At 49.4% G+C, this 14,329-nt stretch overlaps 1 protein-coding gene and 2 non-coding genes across 3 annotated transcripts; all 3 read right to left on the bottom strand.

Annotated features, from left to right (window-relative positions):
• Positions 1-297: 297 nt before the first annotated feature.
• On the bottom strand, positions 298-416 carry LOC137501338 (5S ribosomal RNA). The gene has a single exon (XR_011018488.1). It is a non-coding gene; the product is annotated as a 5S ribosomal RNA (ribosomal RNA).
• A 10,541-nt stretch (positions 417-10,957) lies between these two features.
• Positions 10,958-11,076, bottom strand: LOC137501337 (5S ribosomal RNA). Its single transcript, XR_011018487.1, has one exon. It is a non-coding gene; the product is annotated as a 5S ribosomal RNA (ribosomal RNA).
• A 674-nt stretch (positions 11,077-11,750) lies between these two features.
• Positions 11,751-13,495, bottom strand: LOC137501309 (histone H2B-like; the record flags this gene model as incomplete). The annotated part of the gene is made up of 2 exons (XM_068228311.1): positions 13,340-13,495; positions 11,751-12,077 (listed from the first exon to the last, which is right to left on the bottom strand). Coding segments are annotated over exons 1-2 (483 nt in total), but the record flags the coding sequence as incomplete, so codon positions are not given.
• Between the last annotated feature and the right edge of the window lie 834 nt (positions 13,496-14,329).

The raw sequence follows: 14,329 nt of genomic DNA, 5'->3' as shown, positions 1-14,329 counted from the left end.
TCTCTCTCTCTCTCTCTCTCTCTCTCTCTCTCTCTCTCTCTCTCTCGCATCATCATCATCATCATCATCATCATCATCATCATCATCATCATCATCATCATCAGGTCAGGTTAGGCGGGCACCTCGGAGGAAGTTAAGTATCTACAATAAACTTGAATCATGTTGGAAAGTTAAGAACATCTGGTTAGTTTCACATGTAACAAAAATCGATCAATTTCGACATTTGTGCAGCCGTAAGGCTAAAGTTGATGATAAAGGGTTATTTAGAGATCAGAATAGTAGGTAAAAAGGGAATTGAGCCAACGGCACGTGGTGTTCCCAAGCGGTCACCCATCCAAGTACTGACCACGCCCAATGTTGCTTAACTGCGGTGATCGGACGAGAACCGGTGTATTCAACATGGTATGGCCGTTGGCGAGAAAGGAAGTCTTCATTGATGCATGTGTACAGAAGGCAACGGTTATTTATTCTTTGGAGGTGGGCGGGCGCGTTGTCGAGACGAGACTTTGCTCGGAGATCGCGATGGAGGAGCGTACGAGGGCGGTACTGAGCGCGCGCGGCGGGGCGCGGCGGAACCTAACCCGAGTAGTTTTAACCTCACTTCGTCGTAACCTAACCCCAACTCGACCCAGGGCCTACATTCAATCCCAACCAATCTCCTCAAGAAAGAAAAGAAAGAAAGACCCAGGGCCCCGTGGTAGTGGTAGTAGTAGTAGTAGTAGTAGTAGTAGTAGTTGTTGTTGTTCTTGACGGCGGTGCGATTGTCGTTTCAAGCGGCAAAAGGACTGAATAATCCGTCCGGCTATGATGGTGTTAACGACGACGATTATTATTATTATTATTATTATTATTATTATTATTATTATTATTATTATTATTATTATTATTATGAGGTTTTCTAATTTCTTTTGACCTTAAAGTAACAATGCTAACCACTTTGATGTGATGTCCCCCTTTTAACTTGCCTTTGGTTTGCTTAAGGGTAAGAGGCTAACACAACTGCTCTTTTTTTTAAAGGTGTGGTGGCCCTGAAAAGGGCCGTTTCTTAAGAAGGGTGGTTATTCCCTGTAGCTCCTTACTTGGAGCTGGTGTATTTGGTGACTGCCTTGGTGCCCTCGCTGACGGCGTGCTTGGCCAGCTCTCCGGGCAGCAAGAGACGGACGGCAGTCTGGATCTCCCGACTAGTGATGGTGGAGCGCTTGTTGTAGTGGGCCAGACGGGAAGCCTCCGCGGCGATACGCTCGAAGATGTCGTTGACGAAGCTGTTCATGATGCTCATCGCCTTGCTGGAGATGCCAGTATCAGGGTGTACCTGTTTAAGTACTTTGTAGATGTAGATGGCGTAGCTCTCCTTCCTCTTGCGCTTCTTCTTCTTATCTCCCTTGGAGATGTTCTTCTGGGCCTTGCCGGCTTTCTTGGCGGCCTTTCCGCTAGTCTTAGGAGGCATGGTTGTCTCGTGTAGCTACTGAGAATCCAAACGAATGGCTGGGGGCACCTTTTTTTTTTTTTTTTTTTTTTGATATCTATTTCTCGAGAGTCCCGAGGCGCACATAGGCCTCCTTACTCATCGGTCTCTGCGAAGTCTCCGAAAGTCGGAAAACATCTCTAAAATCGCGCAATACACTAGTGGGGGAAAAGCAATCTGTCGTGGAGAAAACAGGTTCGCCACGTCAGAGATGAAAAAACCCCCTCTTCGCTTAACTAATAGTGCTCAAGTTACTAATGCTTGGTAGCAGGGTTATGGTGTGGCATGTATTCAGGTGTGGGTGAAGAAGGCATGTAGTGAGGAAGGGATGACTCTTGACTGGGTCATGTGTGCTGGGTTTCATGGCCTTGGATAATTGGCAGGGAGGTGAGAGCTGGAAGAGTAGATTTAGGATTACAGGGTCTCGGCTACTCGATCCACCGAGGGGGCCCTGTAGTGGAAGCTGGGCGGATTCCTGGGCATGTGAGGATGAGAGGGATGATTATGATGGACATGGGTGACCTGCACACCCACCCCACAAGTTGCCGTATGGGGACCGTACAACAGGGGGGGGGGACAGGTGGGATGAGAGGGATGATTATGATGGACATGAGTGACCTGCGCACCCACCCCACAAGTTGCCGTATGGTAGCCGCACAACTGCGGGGGGGGGGACAGGGAGCGCTCAGTCCGATGATTATGAAGGACATGAGTGACCTGCGCACCTACCACGCTAGTTGCCGTATGGTAGCCGCACAACTGCGGGGGGGGGGACAGGGAGCGCTCAGTCCGATGATGAGCCGAGGTTCCGTTTTCGGAGCCACAGACCACGTTTGCAGGCTTGACTTGGCTGGGCTTGGCGGTGTGGAGCCTAGACGGAAACTCTTGGCTGGGAAAAATGGGGGCCAGGTACCCCAGATTGGTTGCCAGTGGGCAGGTAGCTACAGGTTGCCAAAGAGCACGTACCCTGTAGACCCCCAACCTGAGGGGAGCCAGGGAGCCCCATTGTATTTCAGGGGGACGTGATGGGGTCAAACGCACTGGGCGGACCTGGAAGCTGGTGAGCCGGCGCCTAAGTCGCAACAGGGGTAGTTTTTTAAGTGGTTAACGCCACCGACAAGTTGCGAAGTCAGGACGCACGGCTCACGGTGACAAATTTGCTCGAATGATGCCCTGGACTTGGTAGTAGGCTGCCAGACTTGCGTGAGACTTGGTGCCGGTAGCCTGGAGCAGTGATTCGTGGCTGGGTCTTGGCGGAGAGCTGTGATTGGCTGCTCGCAGTAGCGGGCGAGCGCTGAGTGATATGGCCTCTGCTGTGGCGGTGGGAGCTGGAGAGCTCCGGACTTGGCGGCCATCTTGCTGGGAGTCTTGGCTGGAGCTGCAGTGAACAACCACCCTTGGTAAGAAACGCGGAGCCGAGATGGTATGGCTCCGTCCAGGCAGAGTGCTAGGCCTGGAATGCTAGGCTGGCTGGCTGCTGGCTGGCTGGGGGCACCCGGTTTCAGCGTGTATTTGAAAGAAAACGCCTGTGTCGTACTAGCCAATGGGGGCGAACTAGCTGCAGCCTCATTGGCTGGCTCGCTGCCTCGCGTAACCTGCCAGAGTACAAAACTGGTGGTCACAAGGCTGCAAAATACCATTTGGTGCGAAGCAGACTAGCAGAGCATCATGTCAGGACGAGGCAAGGGAGGAAAAGTTAAGGGCAAGTCCAAAAGCCGTTCCAGCCGTGCAGGCCTGCAGTTTCCTGTCGGGCGTATCCACCGTCTCCTCCGCAAGGGAAACTATGCAGAGCGAGTGGGTGCTGGTGCTCCCGTGTACCTGGCTGCGGTCATGGAGTACCTGGCTGCTGAAGTTCTTGAGTTGGCAGGCAATGCAGCCCGTGACAACAAGAAGACGAGGATCATCCCCCGTCACTTGCAGTTGGCCATACGTAATGATGAGGAGTTAAACAAACTCCTGTCTGGTGTGACCATTGCCCAGGGAGGTGTGCTGCCCAATATTCAGGCAGTGCTCCTGCCCAAGAAGACCGAGAAGAAGGCTTAATTGCCTTAGCCTTGGTTTCCCAGGCAAAAATTTAAAAAACGGCCCTTTTCAGGGCCACCAGCTGGTTAAGGAAAGAGTTGCTTGTCAGGCTTTATTGCTCAGTAGTAAAGGAGGTGTCAAAAGAGAAAGAGCAGTACAGTACAGTACAGTACATACAGGTCTCTAATAATAATAATAATAATAATAATAATAATAATAATAATAATAATAATAGTGAAACCAAGAACAACAACAGCAAAGAGAAGAATTGTGTTTAGTGTCCCTTCAGTAGCAACAGATGCTGGAATTTAGTGTTTAGGACAGAAAATAGCCTAGCCAACTTAATGATATATTACACAGTTCATTAATTGAAGGAAGGAAGGAAGGAAGGAAGGAAGGAAGGAAGGAAGGAAGGAAGGAAGGAAGGAAGGAAGGAAGGTTGCATAAGAAGTACTTTTAATATCATACCAGTTTACGGTATAACCTTCAAAACTGGAGTAGGTTATCAGAGTAGAATGAACCAGAGGAATAGGCACGTTTTAGCATTTATTTATTTATTTATTTATTTATTTATTTATTTAGAAAGAAGCCAAGTGATTAGTTTCTGAATGAAAGAAAGAAAGAAAGAAAGAAAGAAAGAAAGAAAGAAAGAAAGAAAGAGGATCAGATACAGATATCTAGTGTCCATTAAAAATAAACTTCAGACTAGACTTCATTACTAACGTTGAGGGCATATTTTCTTCTCTGCAGGGCTCGAGGAGAAGTGTACTGTACAGTACAGTACAGTACAGTACCTCCTAGGAAGAAGTGCTGCACAAGCAATGCTAGAGGAGTACTGGACACGGGACACAAAGCTCTTTTGAGAGGTAAGTGGTGGCCCTGAAAAGGGCCGTTTTTTTTAAACACTGCATGCCCCCTGCCGGGAGCACGCTCGGAAGAGATCTAACCGCCGAAACCGTAAAGGGTACGTCCCTGTCTCTTGAGGGCGTACACTACGTCCATGGCGGTCACGGTCTTCCTCTTGGCGTGCTCGGTGTATGTTACGGCATCCCGGATGACGTTCTCCAGGAAAACCTTGAGCACGCCACGAGTCTCCTCGTAGATTAGGCCCGAGATACGCTTGACCCCACCTCTGCGGGCGAGACGTCTGATGGCAGGCTTGGTGATGCCCTGGATGTTGTCTCGGAGCACCTTCCTGTGACGCTTGGCGCCTCCTTTGCCGAGTCCCTTTCCTCCCTTGCCTCGTCCGGTCATGGTAGATCAGTACAACAGCGAGTTCAGAGCTCGAATGTGCCAGGCCCCGCTTTTGCCTGTGCTTTTGTTGAACGAGCCTGGCCCCGGTGACGTCGGCAACTGGCTAGCGAATGGCAGCGCTGCAGCAGCACAGGGAGGGGGAAGCGAAGGAATAAAACAAGGCGAGCGGGAGCGAGCTCCTGTTATTCTCCCTGCAGCGTGTCGACAGTGAGTACCGTACGTCATGGCCCGGACGAAGCAGACTGCACGTAAATCCACCGGAGGCAAGGCCCCCCGCAAGCAGCTGGCAACCAAGGCTGCCCGTAAGAGCGCGCCTGCCACGGGTGGAGTGAAGAAGCCTCATCGGTACAGGCCCGGTACCGTGGCCCTCCGTGAGATCAGGCGCTACCAGAAGAGCACCGAGCTGCTCATCCGCAAGCTGCCTTTCCAGCGGCTCGTGAGAGAAATAGCTCAGGACTTCAAGACCGACCTGCGCTTCCAGAGCTCGGCCGTCATGGCCTTGCAGGAGGCCAGCGAAGCCTACCTGGTGGGTCTTTTCGAAGACACCAACTTGTGTGCCATCCATGCCAAGCGTGTCACCATCATGCCAAAGGACATCCAGCTCGCCCGCCGCATCCGAGGGGAGCGTGCCTAAGTCCAGAGCTAGCTTAACGCTGGACCTTTCACCAAACGGCCCTTTTCAGGGCCACCAAAATATCCCAGAAAGAGCAGTCGTAGTCTCTGAGCTAGCACGGGCAGTGAATTAAAATATTCTTTAAAAGGAAATAAATAATAATAATATAAATCTTGATGATGATGATGGTGGTGGTGGTGGTTGTTGTTGTTTCCAGGGGATGATGTGAACCTTCCAAGTGCAAGCGCAGTAGACACAAAACTTAATAATAATAATAATAATAATAATAATAATAACAACAACGACAAAGTATATACATCTGGATGGCGGTGGGTTTTTTTATTTTATTTTTTATTCCACAGGACGATGCGAAGAGTCCTAGAGCAATCATAGTAAAGAAAATACTGAATAATAAAGGCGATGTTGATAATAATAATAATAATAATAATAATAACAAAGTATATAAATCTTGATGGTGGTTGTTGTGCCAAGGGGATTAAGGAAAACTCCAAGTGCAATAACAGTAAAGAAAATACTAAATAATAATAATAATAATAATAATAATAATAATAATAATAATAATAATAATAATAATAATAATAATAATAAGAGAGTAGTGGGGCACTTGTGCACACTTGCCTCTTTATGAGACAGAGGTAGGAGAGAGGCCAGGGTTCACATTCAAAGACTTCATAGGCTCTTTTAGAAAGAAGGTGATGGCCCTGATAAGGGCCGTTTTTGCAACCTCCGCTCTCGTGAGAGCAAGAGGTGCACGGGTAGTGTAAGAACCTCGAGGGTTCTCACTTCCTTTTTGCAGGTGCCTTTTTAGGCGAGGCCTTGGGCTTAGCGGCCTTTTTAGGCTTAGGTGCCTTAGGTTTCTTAGTGGGCACCTTGGCGGCCTTCTTAGCCTTGGAAGGAGCCTTCTGCTTTGGTTTGGGAGCAGGAGCTGCCTTCTTCTTCTCAGCAGGCTTTTTGGAAATGGCTTTCTTGGCTGCAGCCTTGGCTCCCCCAGCCTTCTTCGCCTTGGGGATGCGCTTCTCCTTGGGGGCGGCGGACCGCTTGACAGGGGCTGCGCTGGCTTTCTCCGGCTTGGCAGCTGAGGCGAGTTTGAAGGAACCTGAAGCTCCCTTCCCCTTGGTCTGGACCAGCTCTCCGGAAGCCACAGCAGATTTCAGGTACTTCTTGATGAATGGGGCCAGCTTCTCAGAGTCCACCTTGTAGTTGGCAGAGATGTACTTCTTGATAGCTTGGAGAGAAGATCCACCTCGCTCCTTGAGGCTCTTGATGGCACTGCCCACCATCTCGGAGGTTTTCGGATGTGCAGGCTTGGTGCGAGGTTTCTTGGATGCGGAAGCCTTGTTCTTCTTGGGCGACGCCTGGGCCGGAGCCGAGGCGGGTGCGGATGCTGCCGATGCTGTTGCAGTGTCAGCCATGGTCACGGTGCGAATGTGTTAAATTTTCCCGAATGGCGGAGTGTATCAGGCTACTCGGACCGCGCAGGAAACAGCAGTGGCTAGCTGTCGGGTGGGCTGCGCGGCGATAAGTTGGGGACGTGCTTCCTAGCTCCTTTCTCGTGCACCCTGCGTCCCGTGGGGGCGGCGGAAGGTTCAGTTCAAGGTAGGAAGGGATAGCCAAAGGATTAATGCTGCTCCTCAAATGAAAGAAGTGCTGCCCGCCTTGTTCAGGGCGTCCTGGCGCAGGTGTGTTCCATGGACAGCATTTCCTCAGCTCCCTCTCCATGCCGACATTTAGGGGCAGCCGCCGTCGTCGCGACGCCCCCGGGAGCGACCACCGCTTACCTGAAGGAAGTCCCATCCTTCCTCTAGCTGCCAAGGCAGAGAACTGTTCGTGGACTCTAGCCACTTTCGAATGAGAGCAAGGGACGTTCGGCCTTCAGGTGGATTTCTGCAGTAGCAAGGAGACCCACCGTAATCTGCCTCTAATAGCATTGCATAAAAGGGCATAAAGAAGGAAACATATAAATTAGGGACTAGTTTCCACGACTTGTCAGATTCCAGGTCTCTTGCTAGCTCTTTAAGTTCATTTTAGTCGCAGTATTTAGGGCCATAGGCACTTGCCTCACGGTCAGGTACCCTCTCTCACTTCCTGCTGTTTTAAGGCCCTTGTAAGGGAAGAGAAGAGAAGCCTAGTTAAAGAGGAATCCTAGAACGTCTAGGTGTATTTCAGGGCGTACCTAAAGGCCCAGACCGGAAGACAGCCGGTTAAGTCTCACGAAAGACTTTGTCCCTGACCTGTAGGAGGGAAGCACAGCCTGGTAGAAACGTCCCGCCTACCCCGGGCAACAAAGCCAGGACCGAATATCTCTAGGCCTATTCACAATCGAAAAGAAGCCCATATATAGTATATCTACACCAGGCGGTATTACTAATTGTTCCAATATTACAGCCGATCGCGTCCTCCCTCAAGTTGGACAGCTTGAGGTAGACAGAAGCTTCCGAGGGAGCTGCCTACAGAGAACAACTTCAGAAAAAATTGGATGAGAACAAGAGATACAATGATAGGACCCATCTTAAGACACCCAGGACTTATTCAGTTGGTTTTAGAACGATGTGTAGGCGGTAAGAACTGTAGGGGTAGACCAAGGTACGGACATGACAAGCACATGTAGGATGCAATAGTTACATAGAAACGAAAAGGTTGGCACAGGATAGGGTGGCGTGGAGGGCTGCATCAAACCAGTCTACGGACTGGTGACTCAAACAACAAACAACAACAGTAGGCTAAGGCTATTAAAAAAAAAACAACTACCGCTACTACTATGTCGACGACGACGACTTTTACCTAACTTTCGTAACCGACCTTTGGTTTCAAAGCTGCCATTAAGTGAGAGTATGCCTCCTTAAAATAACCTACTGGCTGCGCCGAGAATCGATCACACTATTAGCAGCATAGAACGAAGACGATCGCGTGAACTGACATCAAATAATAGTATTAAAGTTTGAGGTTACGTCGAATGTAATTACAAAAAGGCTACGCAATTACTTCTTTGACTTACAAGTACAGCGGCATACCTAACCTCAAAAAAGAATAAGGTCAGTAAAGTGCGAAACCGCGAGAATGCTATGTCCCTTTCGACGTGTAAGGAACTTTTTCTTTCTCTCTTTCTTTCTTTCTTTCTTTCTTTCTTTCTTTCTTTCTTTCTTTCTTTCTTTCTTTCTTTCTCCTGGTCCGAACGACGCCGGGAATTGCAGGAATACGTGTTGGGTTAACACGTTGGACGTTCAATTCTTACTTGCAGATGGAAATCAGGAAGGAAGGAAGGAAGGAAGGAAGGAAGGAAGGAAGGATCTAACAGAGGGTAGATGCACGGTTAACACAACTTCTCTCGCCATGTGGATTCGGTGTGATTATACGGCTGGATGCCCTTCCTGACTACAACCTTCCTTCCTTCCTTCCTTCCTTCCTTCCTTCCTTCCTTCCTTCCTTCCTTCCTTCCTTCCTTCCTTCCTTCCTTCTTCTTCTTCTTCTTCTTCTACTACTACTACTACTACTACTACTACTACTACTACTACTATTACTCAAGTTTGTGCTGTAAAAGAATACCCTGTGAAGAAAACAGGAGGTTTAAGAGTCCTCTTCCCTCAAATATCAATTGAAGTACCGTAATGAGGGATACCGAGTCATTTACATTCATGGGAGGATATGCGTAAAGGGACCTGATGATTTTTAGGCCAGCTGCGCTAGGGTTACTCTTCGTATGACTAGACCAGACCAGTACCGGTACGGTACCTCAAGATTTTTATTTTTTCTTAATTAGTTTAGGTGATCCAAGCCTAACCTGCAGTATATTGCACCCGAAATATCTAGCATCTACCCTGTAATGAGAAGATGCAGGCCTCCTTCCCAGTTTTCAAGACTGGTGATGATAAAAGTGTGCGTAATTTAGCTTGAAGTTAGCAGATCCACGATCAGTTTATGCCCCTTTTCTCGGTTCGCTGCAATCATGTCTTAGTACAGGGTCTCCATTCTAGGCCTATCAATTCCTGCGAACTCGTGAAAGCAATCAGGTAATGAAGATGATGATTGTAGTTATTAACATTAAGAAGAGAAGTTGAGGTGTTTGTCTTCAGCAGAAAAGAGGATATAGGACCCGGGTAGCAGTGAAAGGGCGACCGTGTTAGACGCAGGATACCTAACCTCCCTATTCTTTGAATTCTAACCGGTAGTACTAAGGTAAGGAGGAAAAAGTAGGACGTACAGGTACGCAGTGTTCAGGTGCTGGGCAAATGGACGTATTATTGCCGAAGTACGAAAAATCCCTACCGGCCTAACAGGAAGTAGTAGTGGTAGGTAGTGAAAAATGTTATTTACTTTACGCCCCACTAACTACTATTTACCGTTTCCGGAGACGCCGCTGAGGCGAAATTTTGTCCCGCAGGAGTTCTTCTATTTTACGTGCCCGTAAATCTACAGGCATGAGGCCGACGTATTTGGCCATTCAAATACCAAGGGAGTGAACCGGAATCGAACTCGCCAAGTTGAGCTCAGAATGGCCTATTTAAATCCAGGACGGTAACGGTAATGATATGGGGAGTTGAGGTTAGTTCTATGGAATTCATCACTTGCCGAAAGGTCGGTCAGCCGACGTGCAGGCTACTGAAATCGAGCACTTTCCTCACGTCACCTAACCTAAAACGTCACGACACTTTCAACTAACACTTGTCGTTGAAAACGTTACTTTCTCAGTCTTATTAGGAAACCGTCTCATCTTAGGTAGAAATGCAAAGTCCTGGGAGTCAATGCTACGATTTGTCGGAACACGCGCACAAGGGTCACTCTCCTGCACTAGTACATCATCGTTCGTAAGCAAGCTTATGAGAGACGCCCAGTTACCTGCAGAAAATAGCGCACAACAGACTTGCAACTTATTACCGAACGTCGTCGTTATATCAACGGGTCAGCGATAGTATCTTATCTTACCTGAAAGAACATAAAATGAAATCATTTTTCGCCTCTTTGAAGGGCTGCTACATGCGGCGTGCGGTTGCTAGGACACGGCTTTCATTGTTATCACGACAGTGTCGATGACGTTGTTTGGAAACCATCTTCCTCGCGATTTTCTTGGCGGGCAGGGAGATTCGAACCCACGTTCCGCCCTGGCACTGATTACCCTTCTTACCTGTAATCTTACGCGAAATAGGACGTAGTAGAATGAAGAGTTAAGAATCCGTGAGGGGCCGCCTACAGACAGGGCACACTATGCTGCACTAACCTAAAAGAAAAATAACAGCACACACACACACACACACACACACACACACACACACACACACACTCTCTCTCTCTCTCTCTCTCTCTCTCTCTCTCTCTCTCTCTCTCTCTCTCTCTCTCGCATCATCATCATCATCATCATCATCATCATCATCATCATCATCATCATCATCATCAGGTCAGGTTAGGCGGGCACCTCGGAGGAAGTTAAGTATCTACAATAAACTTGAATCATGTTGGAAAGTTAAGAACATCTGGTTAGTTTCACATGTAACAAAAATCGATCAATTTCGACATTTGTGCAGCCGTAAGGCTAAAGTTGATGATAAAGGGTTATTTAGAGATCAGAATAGTAGGTAAAAAGGGAATTGAGCCAACGGCACGTGGTGTTCCCAAGCGGTCACCCATCCAAGTACTGACCACGCCCAATGTTGCTTAACTGCGGTGATCGGACGAGAACCGGTGTATTCAACATGGTATGGCCGTTGGCGAGAAAGGAAGTCTTCATTGATGCATGTGTACAGAAGGCAACGGTTATTTATTCTTTGGAGGTGGGCGGGCGCGTTGTCGAGACGAGACTTTGCTCGGAGATCGCGATGGAGGAGCGTACGAGGGCGGTACTGAGCGCGCGCGGCGGGGCGCGGCGGAACCTAACCCGAGTAGTTTTAACCTCACTTCGTCGTAACCTAACCCCAACTCGACCCAGGGCCTACATTCAATCCCAACCAATCTCCTCAAGAAAGAAAAGAAAGAAAGACCCAGGGCCCCGTGGTAGTGGTAGTAGTAGTAGTAGTAGTAGTAGTAGTAGTTGTTGTTGTTCTTGACGGCGGTGCGATTGTCGTTTCAAGCGGCAAAAGGACTGAATAATCCGTCCGGCTATGATGGTGTTAACGACGACGATTATTATTATTATTATTATTATTATTATTATTATTATTATTATTATTATTATTATTATTATTATTATGAGGTTTTCTAATTTCTTTTGACCTTAAAGTAACAATGCTAACCACTTTGATGTGATGTCCCCCTTTTAACTTGCCTTTGGTTTGCTTAAGGGTAAGAGGCTAACACAACTGCTCTTTTTTTTAAAGGTGTGGTGGCCCTGAAAAGGGCCGTTTCTTAAGAAGGGTGGTTATTCCCTGTAGCTCCTTACTTGGAGCTGGTGTATTTGGTGACTGCCTTGGTGCCCTCGCTGACGGCGTGCTTGGCCAGCTCTCCGGGCAGCAAGAGACGGACGGCAGTCTGGATCTCCCAACTAGTGATGGTGGAGCGCTTGTTGTAGTGGGCCAGACGGGAAGCCTCCGCGGCGATACGCTCGAAGATGTCGTTGACGAAGCTGTTCATGATGCTCATCGCCTTGCTGGAGATGCCAGTATCAGGGTGTACCTGTTTAAGTACTTTGTAGATGTAGATGGCGTAGCTCTCCTTCCTCTTGCGCTTCTTCTTCTTATCTCCCTTGGAGATGTTCTTCTGGGCCTTGCCGGCTTTCTTGGCGGCCTTTCCGCTAGTCTTAGGAGGCATGGTTGTCTCGTGTAGCTACTGAGAATCCAAACGAATGGCTGGGGGCACCTTTTTTTTTTTTTTTTTTTTTTTTTTTTTTTTGTTGATATCTATTTCTCGAGAGTCCCGAGGCGCACATAGGCCTCCTTACTCATCGGTCTCTGCGAAGTCTCCAAAGTCGGAAAACATCTCTAAAATCGCGCAATACACTAGTGGGGGAAAAGCAATCTGTCGTGGAGAAAACAGGTTCGCCACGTCAGAGATGAAAAAACCCCCTCTTCGCTTAACTAATAGTGCTCAAGTTACTAATGCTTGGTAGCAGGGTTATGGTGTGGCATGTATTCAAGTGTGGGTGAAGAAGGCATGTAGTGAGGAAGGGATGACTCTTGACTGGGTCATGTGTGCTGGGTTTCATGGCCTTGGATAATTGGCAGGGAGGTGGGAGCTGGAAGAGTAGATTTAGGATTACAGGGTCTCGGCTACTCGATCCACCGAGGGGGCCCTGTAGTGGAAGCTGGGCGGATTCCTGGGCATGTGAGGATGAGAGGGATGATTATGATGGACATGGGTGACCTGCGCACCCACCCCACAAGTTGCCGTATGGGGACCGTACAACAGGGGGGGGGGACAGGTGGGATGAGAGGGATGATTATGATGGACATGAGTGACCTGCGCACCCACCCCACAAGTTGCCGTATGGTAGCCGCACAACTGCGGGGGGGGGGACAGGGAGCGCTCAGTCCGATGATTATGAAGGACATGAGTGACCTGCGCACCTACCACGCTAGTTGCCGTATGGTAGCCGCACAACTGCGGGGGGGGGGACAGGGAGCGCTCAGTCCGATGATGAGCCGAGGTTCCGTTTTCGGAGCCACAGACCACGTTTGCAGGCTTGACTTGGCTGGGCTTGGCGGTGTGGAGCCTAGACGGAAACTCTTGGCTGGGAAAAATGGGGGCCAGGTACCCCAGATTGGTTGCCAGTGGGCAGGTAGCTACAGGTTGCCATAGAGCACGTACCCTGTAGACCCCCAACCTGAGGGGAGCCAGGGAGCCCCATTGTATTTCAGGGGGACGTGATGGGGTCAAACGCACTGGGCGGACCTGGAAGCTGGTGAGCCGGCGCCTAAGTCGCAACAGGGGTAGTTTTTTAAGTGGTTAACGCCACCGACAAGTTGCGAAGTCAGGACGCACGGCTCACGGTGACAAATTTGCTCGAATGATGCCCTGGACTTGGTAGTAGGCTGCCAGACTTGCGTGAGACTTGGTGCCGGTAGCCTGGAGCAGTGATTCGTGGCTGGGTCTTGGCGGAGAGCTGTGATTGGCTGCTCGCAGTAGCGGGCGAGCGCTGAGTGATATGGCCTCTGCTGTGGCGGTGGGAGCTGGAGAGCTCCGGACTTGGCGGCCATCTTGCTGGGAGTCTTGGCTGGAGCTGCAGTGAACAACCACCCTTGGTAAGAAATGCGGAGCCGAGATGGTATGGCTCCGTCCAGGCAGAGTGCTAGGCCTGGAATGGCTGGCTAGGCTGGCTGCTGGCTGGCTGGGGGCACCCGGTTTCAGCGTGTATTTGAAAGAAAACGCCTGTGTCGTACTAGCCAATGGGGGCGAACTAGCTGCAGCCTCATTGGCTGGCTCGCTGCCTCGCGTAACCTGCCAGAGTACAAAACTGGTGGTCACAAGGCTGCAAAATACCATTTGGTGCGAAGCAGACTAGCAGAGCATCATGTCAGGACGAGGCAAGGGAGGAAAAGTTAAGGGCAAGTCCAAAAGCCGTTCCAGCCGTGCAGGCCTGCAGTTTCCTGTCGGGCGTATCCACCGTCTCCTCCGCAAGGGAAACTATGCAGAGCGAGTGGGTGCTGGTGCTCCCGTGTACCTGGCTGCGGTCATGGAGTACCTGGCTGCTGAAGTTCTTGAGTTGGCAGGCAATGCAGCCCGTGACAACAAGAAGACGAGGATCATCCCCCGTCACTTGCAGTTGGCCATACGTAATGATGAGGAGTTAAACAAACTCCTGTCTGGTGTGACCATTGCCCAGGGAGGTGTGCTGCCCAATATTCAGGCAGTGCTCCTGCCCAAGAAGACCGAGAAGAAGGCTTAATTGCCTTAGCCTTGGTTTCCCAGGCAAAAATTTAAAAAACGGCCCTTTTCAGGGCCACCAGCTGGTTAAGGAAAGAGTTGCTTGTCAGGCTTTATTGCTCAGTAGTAAAGGAGGTGTCAAAAGAGAAAGAGCAGTACAGTACAGT

This window comes from Anabrus simplex, chromosome 6 (assembly GCF_040414725.1).
Source record: "Anabrus simplex isolate iqAnaSimp1 chromosome 6, ASM4041472v1, whole genome shotgun sequence".
NCBI lineage: Eukaryota > Metazoa > Arthropoda > Insecta > Orthoptera > Tettigoniidae > Anabrus > Anabrus simplex.
Note: the sequence above shows the minus strand (reverse complement) of the source record. Positions and strands in the feature narration are given on the sequence as shown.